Source organism: Trichechus manatus, unplaced genomic scaffold, assembly GCF_000243295.1.
Source record: "Trichechus manatus latirostris isolate Lorelei unplaced genomic scaffold, TriManLat1.0 scaffold00001, whole genome shotgun sequence".
In the NCBI taxonomy this organism is placed as follows: domain Eukaryota; kingdom Metazoa; phylum Chordata; class Mammalia; order Sirenia; family Trichechidae; genus Trichechus; species Trichechus manatus.
This window is the reverse complement of record NW_004443937.1, coordinates 26,010,545-26,026,881: the sequence shown is the minus strand read 5'-3', so window position 1 is coordinate 26,026,881 and position 16,337 is coordinate 26,010,545. Positions and strand designations below refer to the sequence as shown.

Genomic DNA, 16,337 nt, shown 5'->3' with positions numbered 1-16,337 from the left:
TGTTTCATTTTTTTGCAGATGGATATCCAGTTTTGCCAGCACCATTTGTTAAAAAGACTGTCTTTTCCCCATTTGATGGACTTTGGGCCCTTGTTGAAGATCAGGTGACCGTAGGTGGATGGATTTACATCTGGTTAACCTCTGTTATTTAAGGGTTTACGTAGAGGTCGTAAGCTTATAAAGAAAAACAAGTATTTCTTAAAAAGTCAGGATAGGTTATCTCTAAAGCAGAGGAAGTGGAGGAGTACATGGGTCACTTTAGGCATATTGCAGTGTTCTTATTTTAAACCTGAATGTGGTAGTTCCATAAATGTTGCACACTTATTTGTTTATTAAACCTGTTTATTTACTAAATATTTGTATACTTTCTTGTATGTATGCTATATTTCATCAAGCATGAAGAATGGTGCTTATCACCCATAAAGACAGTTCATACCTAAAAATATGAAAGCATTTAAAAAGAATAAATAATATCTTAGAGTGATTACGTACTTAATAGCATAAATTTTAAGTAAATTTATGCATGTAAATTTTCAGTTATCAATAGTTTATTAACATCTTAATCATTAGTTTACTTCTGTGTTTACTTTTGGTTACCTATCTCAAATCCTTTTTGGAAGATGGTGACCTATATATAAAAAATACTTTTAGTAAATGTAAATTAATGAAAAGAATCAATCCTCCCTATTATTTTCAAAGTTATTAATTCTACAGTTGATTGATCTACTTGAATACCCAAAATTACGGAAGGTGTATTATATCACCACTGGGATTGGCATGCTTACTTTATAAAATATATATAGTACAATACAGTCATTAAGCTATGCTGTTGATTCAGTTACAACTCATAGTGACCCTGTCGGACAGAGCAGAACTACCCTATAGGGTTTCCAAGGAGCAACTGGTGGATTCAAACTGCTGACCTTTTGGTTAGCAGCCAAGCTCTTAACCACTGCACCACCAGGGCTCCAGTATCATTATACTAAAGATGTTCAAAGGCTGTTCAACTGTATTTTGTTTGCAAAATTTTGTTATTTATGCCCATTTATGTATTTTTACTGTTCATTTCTTTAAGAATGCTATTATCTTTATATCCCAGTAGTGCCTTATATACAGTAATAGGCATTTAATACGTGTTTATTGAATGAATGAAAGTAACATAAAAACTCAGTTTTATCTGTCTCTGAGTTTTTGGAGTTACAGAATCGTTACATGCCTAGTTGTGAAAAGAAAATACTCCCATCTCTTAACCCAGTGAATATTGGCATCTCAAACCTTTGCCAAAAGAGAAAGACTCTTTAACTGCTATATTTGGGGGTGGGGGGCAGGGAGGAGATTTTAAAGCTGTTGATCTTTTGTGTTCTAAACTCCTGTTTCATGTGAATTAATTTAATGTGCCCAATTATAAGGTATGTGAGGACGTCTTTATATCTGTTAGAGCTACTACAAAGACCTCAAAACAGTTCCCAGACCTTTGCTAGGTGGGTTCCGCCCCTATTATATAAGTGTAATGTTTGAAACATCCAAAAAATATATGTACGTTGTAAAGCATAATTATAAAATAAACCCTTATGAATACCCTCAGCTTAAGACCTAGTACATTACTAATACCTGTGAGCTCTTCTCTGCTTCCCTTTCCCTGCCTAGCCCTAGAGGTTACCATTGTTTTGAATTCCCTTGCCTTTTTAAAATCAAGTTTTCAGATATGTGTCCCTCAAATTTGTTTTTGTGGTGCGTAAAAATGGATTCATATAGTATGTAATCTCCTGGAATTTGCTTTTTTCACACAACATTAAGTTTGTAAGGTTGATGAATGCTTTTGCATTTCACTGCGCTTGATTCTGTTTTGCTGCAGTATAATATTGTGTGCACGTGCCATTTTATCCAACCTGTCCACAGACAGTTGAGTTATTGGCAGTTTTTTTGCTAATATGAATGGTGCTTCAGTGTGCGTTCTTAGGAATCTCCAGGAACTCATGTACGAGAGTTTCTCTAGCGTTTAGTCTTAGGATTGGAATTGCTGGACATAGAAGATACAAATATTTGATTTTTTAATATAATGCTTTATTTACTTTTTCACCTAATAATTGTTTTTTGTCTTTCATAAGGACAGATTTTTCTGTTTTGGTTCATTGCAATGTCTCTAGAACCTAAAATTGTACTTGATGTATAGTAAGTGCTTGATAAATAGTTCATGAGTGAATAAAATGCTTTTCATATTGATTATACCAATTTATACGTTCGTTAGCCATGTATAAAACTTCCTTTTGAGCCACGTATTTGCCTTGACTTGATATTTTCAGACCTCTTAATTGTTTCCCCAATCTAGTGAGTGTTAACATGGTTTTTTACTGTGGTCTTAATTTGTGTTTTCCTGTTAACCAGTGACATTGCACATCTTTTTAGAGTATTTAATTCTTAAGTTAGCAATATTTTATAACCAGATGATTTTCTTTGCTGTGGTAGGTGGATGGAGAGCTTGAAGCTCTGATGGAAAATGGTGAAGGTCTCTCGGATAAAAACCAGGTGCTCAGCTTATCCCGCCTGATGGTTAGAATTGAAACTTTGGAGCAGAAACTTACCTGTCTTGAGCTCATACAGGTGAACATTTTAATATTAATTTGTTTTTTATTTCTTAATTTGGGGTGGGACACTTAAACTAGAACCAGAATGGTTAATAGAGAAGGATTAATTCTGATGAAAAGAGTTCATCTCATTTTAAAAATGAGTATGTGAATTCTGCATGACTTTGAAAGCTTGTACACTTAAAAATGACTGAAGAATTTAGCATCATTTAATCAATTTGTAGACCTGGTTTCCTCTTTCTGTCTAGTGAAAAAGCATGTTTTTTTTGGTACAACAATTCATGGCACTTGGCATAGTATTTTTCACCCTTTTGGATTATTAGCGTGCTGTTTGTACCACATGATCTCAAAGCAAGGAATTTTGACAGTGATCTCATTTACTGCAGCTTATTAAGTATGCCACAAGAAGTTGGATAATAAAAATAGATGATTTTTAAGAAAAATCTAAGAGGAAAAAAAAGCCTTTTGAATAAGCTTCTGAAAGTGAGAGAGGGAAAAAATGATTTAAAGACAAATTTCTATGACTTTAGCTTTTTCAGTGAAAATGATAGATGCAGTTTGTTTCTTAGTCCCACAGAACTGAATTTAAGTATAAATGATCTATTAGTATTTATATGATTTTCCACTTTGGCAGAGTCCAGGTTGTCTGCCTACATTTTGGTTATCAACAAAGATCTATTATTTTGTACAGTTGTGTTAATCAAAACAATTTCTAGGCTTTTTGTGAATATAAATGAACTCTTTAGTGCTATCTGTAAGCCCTCTGTAACAGTCTGTCTGGTATTGTCCCCTCCCTGACACCTTACATCCTGCCTCCCTTCCCTCATGGAAGAACACACACTCACAGTCCTGCCTAAAATCCTTTCTGGAATGTCATGGACTGTCTTTGCTGTGGATCTGGATGGCAGAGCTAGGTGATGGCCGGGAAAGTAACCAGAAGCTTCAGGAAGAGGTCAGTCCACATTCAGCTTGTGTGTTTCTTAAAATTCTAAGACTTCTATATTGATTGCTTAGGTTGAGGTTATGTGATAGTGTCTGTGATTATGAATTTAACAGTATATTTACCACTGGTATGAAATAATTTTATCATTCCTATAACACCTTGCTACTTGTGAGTTTGCCCCATGGTTTTCCCTAAAGTATCTTTTAAAGGTTGATAACCGCAACGCTGAGAACTGCAAGATTGAGGTATAATAATATCATAGTTAAGTGAAGGGTCCAATTTGTTGCTAAAATTACAGTTTTAAAAAAAGATGAGAAACCATATAAAACTTGAATTCTGGGATTTAAAAAAATTGATTAAGAGCTGAATTCTGGATGACAACAGTAAGAACATTTTGAGGATGAAATAAGTGTTTGAAAAGGTCTTAGTAAAGGTTCATTGGCAATATTGTTAGTGGAGTTGGGATGTTTATGCTTTCCCCTGAAATTAACAGTCTTTTCTAACTTTGGTTTACATGTAGCATTTCATCATAATTTCTGATATAATCCCCAAATCATTTAATAAAGCACTTTTGAAAACAAAAACATGTGAGTGAGCCAATAAGTAATTGTTCTTGCCTCCATCCTTCTACTGGGAGATTTGACAATAAGAAGTTGGGGATGCCTTGGGGTTTCTGTAGAACTGCATTGAGAAGTACTTTGGAAGAAATTCTTGGATTTCAGAGGGGGGTGTCTGAATGAAGAGAGTATCTTTGCTAGACAGCTGTTTATCAAAGACTAAAGAGGTAATATCTGCATTTTTTTATGTGTGTTATAGACATCATTTAAATATGTTATGTTGCATAGTTCGCAAGCCTGTATCACAGTCACTTGGGAAACTTCTTAGAAGAAGATACCCAGGATGAGGTCCAGTAGTTTATATTTGTATATATATATATATACACACACACACATATATATTTTTTTAATGGTTCCCAGATTTGGGAACTACTGGTATAGGATTTTGATAAAGTCCTACTTAACTTTACCAAAGTTGTGAGTAGACACCTCGTCCACATTTTGCTCTTGCTGGTCAGTCTTATTAAAACAATTTTCTTTCCTTTCTAGAGGAAAATAATATTATGATATTTAAATCCTTCTGTTTACAGAGACTAAGGTCTTAATTTAATAAGATAGTAGCAAAATGTACCACTTATGCAGAAATTATCCAAGCCCCATCCAGAGGTTTGAAAAGTCAACTCTACAAAGTGATCTCACTTTTGTAAATTGTACAAAGTAATCTCGTTTTTTTTTTAATTGTGTTTAATTAGATTATAAAGACTTTGGAACACTTGCCCATTCCTACTAAAAATATGCTGGAAGAAAGCAAAGTACTTCCAATCATTCAGCGTTGGTCTCAGACCAAGACCGCTGTCCCTCAGTTGAGTGAAGGAGATGGGTATTCTAGTGAGAACACATCACGTGCTCACACACCACTCAACACACCTGATCCTTCTACCAAGCTTAGCACGGAAGCTGACACAGAAACCCCCAAGAAGCTCATGTTTCGTAGACTGAAAATTATAAGTGAAAATAGCATGGATAGTGCGATTTCTGATGCTACCAGTGAACTAGAAGGCAAGGATGGCAAAGAGGACCTTGACCAGTTAGAAAATGTCCCCATAGAGGAAGAGGAAGAGTTGCAACCACAACAGCTACTCACACAACAGCTGCCTGAATCCAGAGTTGATGGTGAAGCTTCAGTGGAGGTCAGTAAGCTACCCATGTCTGAACCAGAGGCTGACAGTGAAATAGAGCCCAAAGAGAGCAATGGCACAAAACTAGAAGAACCTATTGCTGAGGAAACACCATCCCAAGATGAAGAGGAAGGTGTGTCTGATGTGGAGAGTGAAAGGAGCCAGGAACAGCCAGATAAAACAGTGGATATAAGTGATTTGGCCACCAAGCTCCTGGACAGTTGGAAAGACCTAAAGGTAAGAAAATATTTTTTTGTTCATTTTAACTTGAATTAATCAGGTTTAGAATCCACAAACCTAAGTTGAACTACCTACTTTTCTAGCTATGTGTATTTCTGAAAAATGGAATACCATTTTTTAGTGTCAGCTAATTATAAATACCTCAAACATCCTTTAAACTTTGACAAGTCATGTTAGCCAAACTGATATATAAATGACCCCATTTTCCTCAGTTACAAACTGTGTTACGGTAATGACTTTAGAAATTGAAATGCTCTTCACATTAAAAACAAAATCAGAAATCCTTTAGTAACAAACTTACGATTCTATTTTGTACTGGGAATAAAAATTAATGTTGATTTAAGGAAAATTAAGGTAATTAGAAACTTCTCATAAAAAATGATTAAAAATAAACTATGCTAGAAAAACAATTCCTAAAATTACAAAACTAGTTGGTATTCAATTTCATTATTGTTCCTGACATAGGCTACTTTCAAATGCCTGTTTCTTTGGAAGGTATTTTATTTCCTTGATGTTATCTAAAAAATGGAGAGGTCTGGGACCCTTATGCCTAGTACATACATAACCTCTTGTTTAAAAATGTAGTAAGATATGTAGAACTTGCGTTGCAATATTTCCAAACCCAGTGTGAGTTTAACACAGAAGTGAGTAACAGGATGAGCCTAGGAGAGGTGGTATGTTTCTACTGTAAGTGATCTGAATCTGGGATACAGATCTTGAGAATCCTGTGGGAACAGGTACTTCCTAGTTTTTATTTTTCTGTTCCTTCCTTCTACCAGAGATGAAGCAACCAGATCTCCAGTTTTCCTTGCAGCAAGATAACACTTGAACCCCCTTGGTCCCCAGTTATGACCACAAAGCTAATCCCATTAGATACTGAGATTTGACCCAAATGGTACTGGCCTTACACTGAACAAAATGAGTAGTTGGTGGTTTGTGCAGTGTGCTTGCTTCCAGCATTCCTAATTTGCTGTGTTGAGACCCTTCTTTAAGGATGGTGTGGTTTCAGCTCTGGTTTACCTATTTGAGCTCTACTTGTCCTACTCTTTCATGCTACTTATAATTCAGCATAACTCAGCCTTATTAAGCTTTCTGAAATCTGATTTTTTTTTGTAAATATAAAAGAAAGGATTCATAGTAAATCTACTTAAGAAACAATATGTATACTTCAGGGATCAGAATTGCAGTTAATAGAAGGAGAGGCCAGGATAGTCAGTGGACCTTTATTTAATCTAGGCTTGCTTTGCGAGGGCACAGGAGTCCCTGGAAGAAGGCCCTCTTGTGTTTGGAGGGCACTGGAGAGCCTGAACTATGACCATGGCTCAGTAAGGAAGGTAGAGATGGAGACGAGTACACAGGTGGACATGGAAAAGGCCATACAGCCATCCTTTTATAGAGAGAGAATGGGGTTGTAGAAGCCAGTAGTTCATTTTTGCCTGAGAAAAGTTTCTGGTTGACATACTTTTTAAAAATTGCTAAGATATAATCATAATCTCTTAAAAACCTGTCTGTTTATAATCTAGATAAAGTCAATATATATATTTTTAATATGGTAGTTTGTTCTGTAATTGTAATGGTATGAATTACTCTCTGAGATATCCTTAACCCAACTGGCTATAACTGCAATAATTTAAACTCACACTCTGGACGTATAGTTTTGATATCTATAAAATTATTTCTTCTCCTTCTTATCATCCCCACTCCTATCTGAAAGATCAAAGCAGTTCCACAGTACTGTGTAGCTTGATGATCCTCTTGACTTGAGGCTTAAAGTTTTATTTGTACTTAAAAGTATATCCTTCTTAACCATCATATTTTGAGTTTATCCTGATTCTTAGTGTCAAAGGAGCCATTAAAGAAAAATCGTCTTTTCTTCTTCAAACTCTAGTTTGCTCTGGAATCATTACCCATCTAGAATTGCATTCCTGAGAAATATCTTTATTTGACTGAACTTTGATGTTTTGTTAGACATTGGTGCTGGGGTTCTTAATTCATCTATCATTCTAGTCAGCATTTACCATGATTCTGATCTCAAAACTCTGATTATGGTTGTACTTAAAAAAAAAAAAATCTAGATAGCATTTAATCAGAAGTCTGAAACCAGTCACCCATGATTTGAATATGTTTTAGAGAAACACATAGATCTGATGTGATTACTATATATCTGTACTATCCCGGCATTGAAAGAGTTAACTACTTCTGTCTGACTTCCACCTATGTGTTCAAGTAAACTGACTGACAAGGAAATGTCTTATTCAGCCAACCTTTACTAAGCACCTGTTGCCAAGCACCATGCTAGTTGCTTGTCTTTAATTCCAAGATTATACTAAAAATACATTGATCTAAGATTGTGGTTATGTTAGCCACTTCAAACCTCCTTGATCTTTTGGGGCCACCGTAATATTGTTAGACATGTGTTCTACTTGGCCTTTCTACTCACTGGAGTGAAGATCTGAAAGGGGTTGCTTCAGATTTATTAATCTTGATTTTGCTGTGAAAGCATACTATAGGGATCATCAGTAAATGAAAGCGGGTGGGAGGGAAGGGTAAAGCTTCATGAATTACTCTTTGTCCTCCCAGATCTGATGATGATCTCTCTTGTAACTTGAACCATTTCCATCTAGCTTCTCAGGGCAGCAAGGAGCTTGTTAACATCACCAGCTGACCATGTGTCTCCTTTTCTCAACTCCATTTACAACTTCGTGCTGAAGAAAAACGAGAACCTAGCGTGCATTCTGTGAAGAAACAGGAAGATGGTTGGGAAGCTGGATGATGCATGAAAAATATGATAGGTGAAAAGAGGACAGAGGTGGTTAACTCATTGGCGCCGGCATTATTTTGGTGCGTCCATTGCCGACAATGGATGTCCTTCCGGGAAAATCCCGACTTCTGGCGAGAAAGGATTAAGTGAGCTACTTTTTCTATACCTATATACACAGGACCACTGCCTTGGCTCCACAAGGCTTACATGTTTTGACTCTTAAAGTAGACATCAACGATAAACATCACTTAGCACATTGCTTTCACATGGTCATGTATTCATATTCACATGTAAATTTACTGGGCTACATTTTCAGCAGGGGTGTGTGCATATAATTCTGTTTTCTAAAGGAATTGTTGTACATCACCCATCCTGCTGAAAATATACCTCAGACTTCACAGGGCAAAATACCGGGTTACAAATGATGATTACTTATGACTTGACTGGAAAATCTTCATTCATTTGGATCATGAGAAGAGGAGGTAAGGTTCCTGTGAACTTGGCAGCTTCAATTGCAGTTAAACACCAAGAGGTTGTTATAGTTAGTGATTCCGGAGCCTCTCTTGTGAACACTTAGAGGATGTGCATCTCTCCTTATAATGAAGTCAGGGTAGTTTCCATTTGACCTAGGTTAGATGATTAGGGACAACAACATTCCTTATGTGTGATAAGTTGAGCTCTTCTCAGTGACGACTCTTATTCTCTTATTTCATCTTTATCTTAAGACAGTATTTTTGATTCAGCGTAAGATTTGCCTAGTAGAATGTTAAGAAGTAAACTCTCTATGTAAAGTTGAAATAAAGCATAAAGAGTTACCTAACTGAGAAGTTTTGAGTCACTGCTTAGAGCTTCAGTCCCTCACTGATATTGTATGTGAAATCTACTGTGTAACATTTCAAAATGAAATTAGATGTCCTGGATTTCTGTGATAAATTTCGAAATCTGTAGTAGAGTAATAGAGATTATTATTCTGTATCCATAGGATCAATATTACTTGCCTTTTTTTTTTTTTTTTTTAATTCAGAATGGCTCCCAAAGAATGTTGGTTTAAATGATGTTACATCAGAAGTTTTTTTTTTTTTTTTTCTTTTTTAAATAAGTGTCTCATTTGGTAAAAGGCAAAAATGGTCTAAAACTTATTAGTGTTCCATTTAATTATTATTGAATAAATACTTTAATCTAAATCAGTGGGTCATCCACATCTGGCCCACTGCCAATTTTTGTAAATAAAGTTGTAATGGAACACAGCCATGTTCATTTACATATTGTCTGTGGCTGCCTTTGTACTACAGCAGCAAAGTTAAGTGGTTGTGACAGAGACTTGATGGCCTACAAAGCCTAAAATATTTACTGTCTTGTCCTTTACAGAAAAAATTTGCCAACACCTGATGTAAAAGATAAAAGTACAGAATCTGGCTGCTCTAAACATTCTGGTTTTGAATGAAGTCATTTTAACACTTAACTCTCCTGGGTGAGCTCTTAATTCTCTTTCCCTAAAGACATAATGGTCATGTTTCTATTGCCCATGAAGTTAGTTTTTTTTTAAAAAGCCTTGACTCTGTTTAGGAAAAGTTACTTTAAGTGATGTAAAACTACCTGAGAAGTGGCAGAGTATATACATTAATGAAATTACTGGGCTAGAATACACCTCCAAGGAATGCAGTTCTTTCCTTAGGACCATGATCAAGTCAGCATTTAAGAGACTTTTATAGTGTAGATGTAGGTTGTATAATTTAGTTTTGTATATAATCATAATGTGAATATATACATTTTCCTGCTTAATGTTTTCGACTTTTAATTCTGAAATAATTTCAGACTCAGAAATCACAAGAATAATATAAAAAAAAAAAAATCCTGTAAGTCCTTCATCAGATTCTCCAAATGTTAATATTTTACCAAATTTACTTTATCCTGGTCTTTTTTTTTTTTCTGAAACTTTTTAAGAGTAAGTTACAGATAATATGCCCCTATGTCCCTAAATTTCTTAGTATGTATTTCCTAACAGCAACGATATTCTCATATATAATTGCAATATGCTTATGAAAATCAACAAATTACAATGACATGATGCTATTATCTAATGAACAAATCTTACTCAAATTTTGCCAGTTGTTTACACAATGCCCTCTATAGCAAAAGAAAAAGAAAAATTTCTGGTCCAAAACCTAATCTGGGATCAGGCTTTACATTGAGTTTTATCTCTTTAGTATCTTTTAATCTGAATCAGTTTCTCAGTCTTTTTTTGTCATTCATGAACTTCACATTTTTGAAAAGTACAGGCCAGCTATTTTGTAGAAATCCCTCAGTTTGGGTTTGTCTGAACTTTTCCTCATGTTTGGATTCAGGTTATGTGTTTTTGTCAGAAATGTTACAGTAATGCTCTTCCCATGATGTCAGCTTGTCCAATTACTGGCATTTTCAACTTTGATCATTTAGTTAAGGTGGTGTCTGCCGAGTTTCTGCACTGTAAAGTTACTGTTTTTCCCTTCATAATTAAAAAATATCACATGGAGAGCAACTTTGGGACTATGTAGATATTTTATTTTCCATCAAATTTTGTCTGCTACTTTTAGCATCCAGTGATTTGTTTGAATCAGTTGTTACTGTGGTTGCCAAATTTTCCAATCCATCGTTTTTTTTTTTTTACTTCTGTGTTTATTGGTTAATGTTTTTTTATAAGTAAGAGCTTTCCCTGCTCTCCTGTTTGTTTATTCATTGATTTATACAAGTAGACTCATGGAAACCCTGGTGGCATAGTGGTTAAGAGCTGCAGCTGCTAACCAGAAGGTTGGCAGTTCAAATACACCAGGCACTCCTTGGAAATCCTATGGGGCACTTCTACTCTGTCCTATGGGGTCGCTATGAGTCGGAATTGACTCGATGGCAATGGGTGAACGGGTAGTAGACTCATGGATTCTTATTTTAGTCAGTGGATTGTGATCCATTAATTCCATTATTTTGATGCTTTAATTGTCCCATATTTGACCAGTGGAAGCCCCTTCAGGTTGACTTCTTTGTCCTTTTGACATGTCTGTTATTTTTTGAGCTTTCTGGCATAACATGTTGTCCAGGCTCATCTTGTACTTTCCCTTTCCCAACGCTGGAATCAGCCATTTCTCCAAGAAGCCCTGGTTCCTTGTGGTGGGAAGTGATATTTAGAAACCAAGATCTGGAATGTCGGTGAAGTCATTGCTATTGGGGGTGTTTCTTCTAGAACCTGTCAGTAGACAGAACTAGGAGTTTTATATTTATATGTACGTGCACATGCAGCCTACCTGACCTCGCTGTCATTTCTCTTTACTTTGCCTTCTGTTAGTCTGACATCACCCTCTTCCAAATCTTTTGAGCTTCTTTCTCTGACTCTGATTGTTCTTCTTCTCTCTATTCCTTAAAAGGTTGTATTTCTCATGGCATCTGAGATTTCTTTTTGTCTTACCCGTTAAATAGATCACATTGTCTCTTTGCCACTTTTAGTTCAGGCCCCCATCATTTTTTGCTTAGACTTTTGCAGCAACCTCCTATTTGTCATTCTTGCTTCTATTCTTTTCCCTCTTCATATTATCCTTCATTATGGTACAGCATTTTTTAAAAACACAAGGACTCCCATTACTCAAAGAACAAAGCCTTTAGTGCATGGTATGGGAGATCCTTCTATCTCTGTCTAACCTTCTTGTCCAGCAATTTCTCTTACACACTTAATGCATGAGCCACATCAGGGTGCCCTTACATCTTCACCTCTCCATGTTTCTCTTCATGCTGTTCTCCCTGCTTGGGATATCCTTTTTTCTTAAAAAAAAAAATAAATCGTGTTTGTTTAAACTTACAGTTTATCCTTTGTAATACTTTGGCCTTTTCTGTATTTTTATACAATAGTAGTAATCTTAACGGATTACTAACATTACTTGCTTAGATGCTTGTTTGCCCTCACTAGACCATGGAGTCCTAAAGGTCAGGGGCTATTTCTTTTTTTTTTTTTATTGTACTTCAGGTGAAGGCTTACAGAACAAAAGTTTCTCATGAAACAGTAGTGCACATATTGTTTTATGACATTGGTTAACAACCCCACAGCATGTCAACCCTCTCCCTTCTCGACCTTTTTCTTTTTTTGGTGAAAATATACATAGCCAAAGATACACCATTTCAAAAATTTCTACATGCACAGTTCCGTGACATCGACTATGCTCTTCCAATTGTGCTGCTATTCTCACTTTAGACGAAGGCTTCAGGGGCTATTTCTTAATCTTTGTAGTAACAGTTACTTGATTATTGTATCTTTGTAGTACTTAATGAGTGGCTACTATGGGCTCCCTACTGTCTGTGCTGCATTCAGTAGTCAGATGACACTGTCTCATGTAAAATTTTTAAATGGTTCCCGCTTATACTGTTAAAATTAAATTCATTTTAGTTAACATGGCATGTCATAGTCTGGTTCCCATTTATTTCTGCAGCCTCAGCTCAAGCTGTTCTGGTGCACCAGTAGTCCTATGCTGATAATGTTTGTGTATATATATACACACACACTCACACTTATACACACGCTCACTCCTGAAAACACATTCTTTTGTTTGGTTGTCTTTTGTTCATTTCAGTTTCATCCTTTCTTCAAGAAAGCCATTTCTGTTTCTCTAAGACAGGATGTTCTACCCTTTTTATATGCTCTCATAACATCCTTTCCAGTCATAGCAAATACCATTTCATAATTGTACATTGTGTAAAGTCAGACTGCTTATTTTGGCCATTCATGTCTCTCCAGGGTACTGACTAGCCTGGTATGTAGTTTAACATTTCGTAAATATTTGAATGAAAAAGTGAAGAAGGTTCATCTTTTTCCATGGTGTGCCATACTGCTTCTTAAATTCCTAGTGTATCTTTTATTTGATAGGTGTCCAGAAAATATTTGATGAGTGTCATGGAATCTTTACAACCTTGTGAATTTTACAAGTTTTTATCACCTGTAAAATGGAAACAAACCCATGAGCTTGTGGCTTTCCCAAGAGTATTTAGCTTTTAAGTGATAGAGCTAAAGATTGACTCAGGTCTTTTGATTTAAATTCTGTATTCTTTCCATTCCCTTCACACAATTATGTATCTTTGGCAAATACTTCTCAGAATTTTCTTAACCTGCTGCTTATTTAGAAACTGTAATAAGTGAATTCATTCTGAAATCATAGAAACCACATTAGTGTTTTATTCAAGTCTCATTTTTTTCCTTAATGCTGCAGAGATTTTTAACCTGTAATCCATGATTGTACTTTAGGGGATCTTCAGAACCCCTGAAATTGGACGCAAGACTGTGGGGCCAAGGGTTCAGAAATATGAACAGCTTCTCAGAGAGGTGTGTGTGTATGTATGTGTATATATGTGGGTTGGGAGTAGAACGGGCTGTGGTCCAAAAAGCATTTTTCAGATCATTTGGACACCAGCAGGGTTCCTTCTCTTAACTGTAGGATTGGGTTGACTAGTGTAACATGTAACTTCGGTAAAGCCACTTAGAGGACCGTGGTGGTTGTTATGTTTTATTTAGAGAAATTAATAGAGGAGGTAGTTAAATTTGATCAGTATAAAGAAAAAATTTAGATAATGGAATTAATTTACCTAGAAAACAGAAATCCGAAATTGTATATTTAATCATAACCTCCATTATTCATCCATGATTATTAATCAGCATGAAATAGTTTTTAGTTTTTGGCAGGCATATCTGCTACTGGACTGGAGCACAGGAGCCTTGAAAGCAGAGACAGTGTCAGCTGTTCACCTGCATGCTTCCATACTTTGCCTAGTGCCTGGCACATTTTAGGTGTATATTGAGTAAAACCAAGCATTGCTAAAGCATCTTCTTCAAATTGGAGTGGGAGTGGGTAAGGTAAGAGGAGAAATGGGAGAGGAGGAGTTTCAACTGAATGGCGGTAGACTCAGAGGGCTTTTTTTTTTTGCACTTCAAGTGAAAGTTTATAGTTCAAGTCAGTCTCTCATACAAAAATTTATACACACACATAGTTATGTGACCCTAGTTGCTGTCTCTATACTGTGACAGCACACTCCTGTTTTCCACCCCGAATTTCCCGTGTCCATTCACCCAGCTTCTGTCCCCTTCTGCCTTCTCATCTTGCCTTGGAGGGCTTTTAAGGTGGCATTTACTGAAGAGTGGTATTTAGAAGTTGTCTGGGGAGTTGCCATATTCCTTAGACTTTTGCCTGAGATCTCACAACCCCCACGTTGTGGCCATCACTAGGAATACAGTCGCAAAGCACAGGGTTCTTTTGTTCCCTTGCCTGTGGCTTCTTCTGAGTCATGTTATCTTTTTCTTTCTTTTTATTTTAGTTTTTAAAATAGGTCATTCCTGCAGATGATAGAAAATTCGAAAGGCATACGGGAAAACGTTTTCCTCCCACCTCTGCTTCCTGTCCTATTCCTTGGAGGCAACCAACCAATGCAACTAGTTTTTTGTGTAGCCTTCTAGAGATAATTTATGCAGATTAGATGTGTCTATTTTACCTCCTTTATAAAACTCGCAGCACTATTCAACGCCTTGTTTTTTATTTAATGTTATTACGAAGATTGTTGTATATCAGTATATAAAGAATGTATTTTTCATAGCTGCATAGCATTTTATTGTATACCCCTTGCCATCAAGTTGATTCCAACTCATAATGACTCTGTAGGACAGAGTAGAACTGCCCAATAGGGTTTCCAAGGAGTGGCTGTTGGATTCGAACTGCTGACCTTTTGGTTAGCAGCTGAATGCTTAACCACTACACCACCAGGGCTCCATTTAATTGTATAAAACCTGTTGCCGTCAAGTTGATTCTGACTCATGGTGACCCTATAGGACAGAGTAGAACTGCCCCATACGGTTTCCAAGCAGCACCTGGTGGATTCGAACTGCTGACCTTTTGGTTAGCAGCCGTAGCTCTTAACCACTACGCCACTAGGGTATTGTATAGCTTAGCTATATCAGTCCCGTTACAGCCGTTTAATAGGTTAATTCCAGTCTTTGATGACAGCAGTTTTACAACAAGTGACTTTCACCCAAGTTGTTGCAAGCAAATGGGAATATACTTATAGGGAAAATTACTAAAAGTAGTATTGCTGTGTCAAACTATGATTGTTATTTGTGTCATTGTCTGTGTTATTTGTAATTTTGATAGGCGTTGCCAAATTACTCTTCATAGTTGTTATACCAGCTTAACTCCATCAGCAGTTTATATGCATGAGAGTGCCTATTTTACTACACCTTGGCCAATACAAGTATTGTCAAACTTTGTCTAGATCAGACTGGTAGGCAAAAATGGTATGTCATTGTAGTTTTAATTTGCATTTCTCTTATGCACGAGATATTGAACATCTTTCCATTTGTATTCCGTATTTTGAGAACTATGTCCATATCCTTTGCCCATTTTTTTCAGTGGCTGAAAACTGAGAACAGATCTTACTACCTTTCATTTCTTGGGAGCCCAGCTATATGAAGTTAGTGACATGAGTGTCTCTTCAGAGGTTTAAAAGAATAAACACACTTGCCTCCTCCCCCTTCCTTTCTCTCCCTCTCTCATACGTGTGATTTTATGAAACCTCCAGACATGTATGTTATCTTCTAAGTTTTCTTTCCAATCAAATCTTGTGACCTCTCTGAGCTAATAGAGGTTCTTCCTTCGCAGCCCGCCCCCCGGCCCGCCATTTATTACACAACTTAAGAGGTAAAAACCACATATGTTATACTTTTCACAGGACAGGATGATAGGAGTTAATTCTTTTTTCTGTTAAAGGGAACTAAGCCCTGGGTATAGAACCATTACAACTGAAAGTGCTTCACAAAATTAATGCTGAAGTAAGAAAGGAGCACCAGAACATATCAGTGTTGGCCCTTTTTTTTTGTATTATTAGACCTTGGGGTAATATAAGGGCATAGATGTTGAGGTTATATGTTGTCCTTTTTGTTTGTTTGTTTTTGTTGTTAATTAAGAAATTAGATTTTTAATCTTTGTACTAATGTATAGAATTGTGAATCAGGTTACATGACAGGGTCAGATATCACCCAAAGATATGTGCTTTTATTTCCTAGATCAGGAGTTGGCA

At 36.3% G+C, this 16,337-nt stretch overlaps 1 protein-coding gene across 10 annotated transcripts in view; it reads left to right on the top strand.

Moving 5' to 3' along the window:
• SETD2 (SET domain containing 2, histone lysine methyltransferase) overlaps positions 1-16,337 on the top strand; it is a 141,756-nt gene that overhangs the window by 62,819 nt on the left and 62,600 nt on the right. For 3 of the 10 annotated variants that reach the window (XM_023726403.1, XM_023726413.1, XM_023726416.1), the window contains exons 10-13: positions 2,467-2,601; positions 3,418-3,537; positions 4,838-5,500; positions 13,522-13,599. In XM_023726403.1, coding sequence (XP_023582171.1) covers positions 2,467-2,601; positions 3,418-3,537; positions 4,838-5,500; positions 13,522-13,599 — 996 coding nt within the window. Of the gene's footprint in view, positions 1-2,466; positions 2,602-3,417; positions 3,538-4,837; positions 5,501-8,127; positions 8,411-9,632; positions 12,325-13,521; positions 13,600-16,337 lie in introns of those variants that run through there. The other 7 variants (XR_002823133.1, XR_002823134.1, XR_002823132.1 and 4 more) reach the window with 7 other exon arrangements.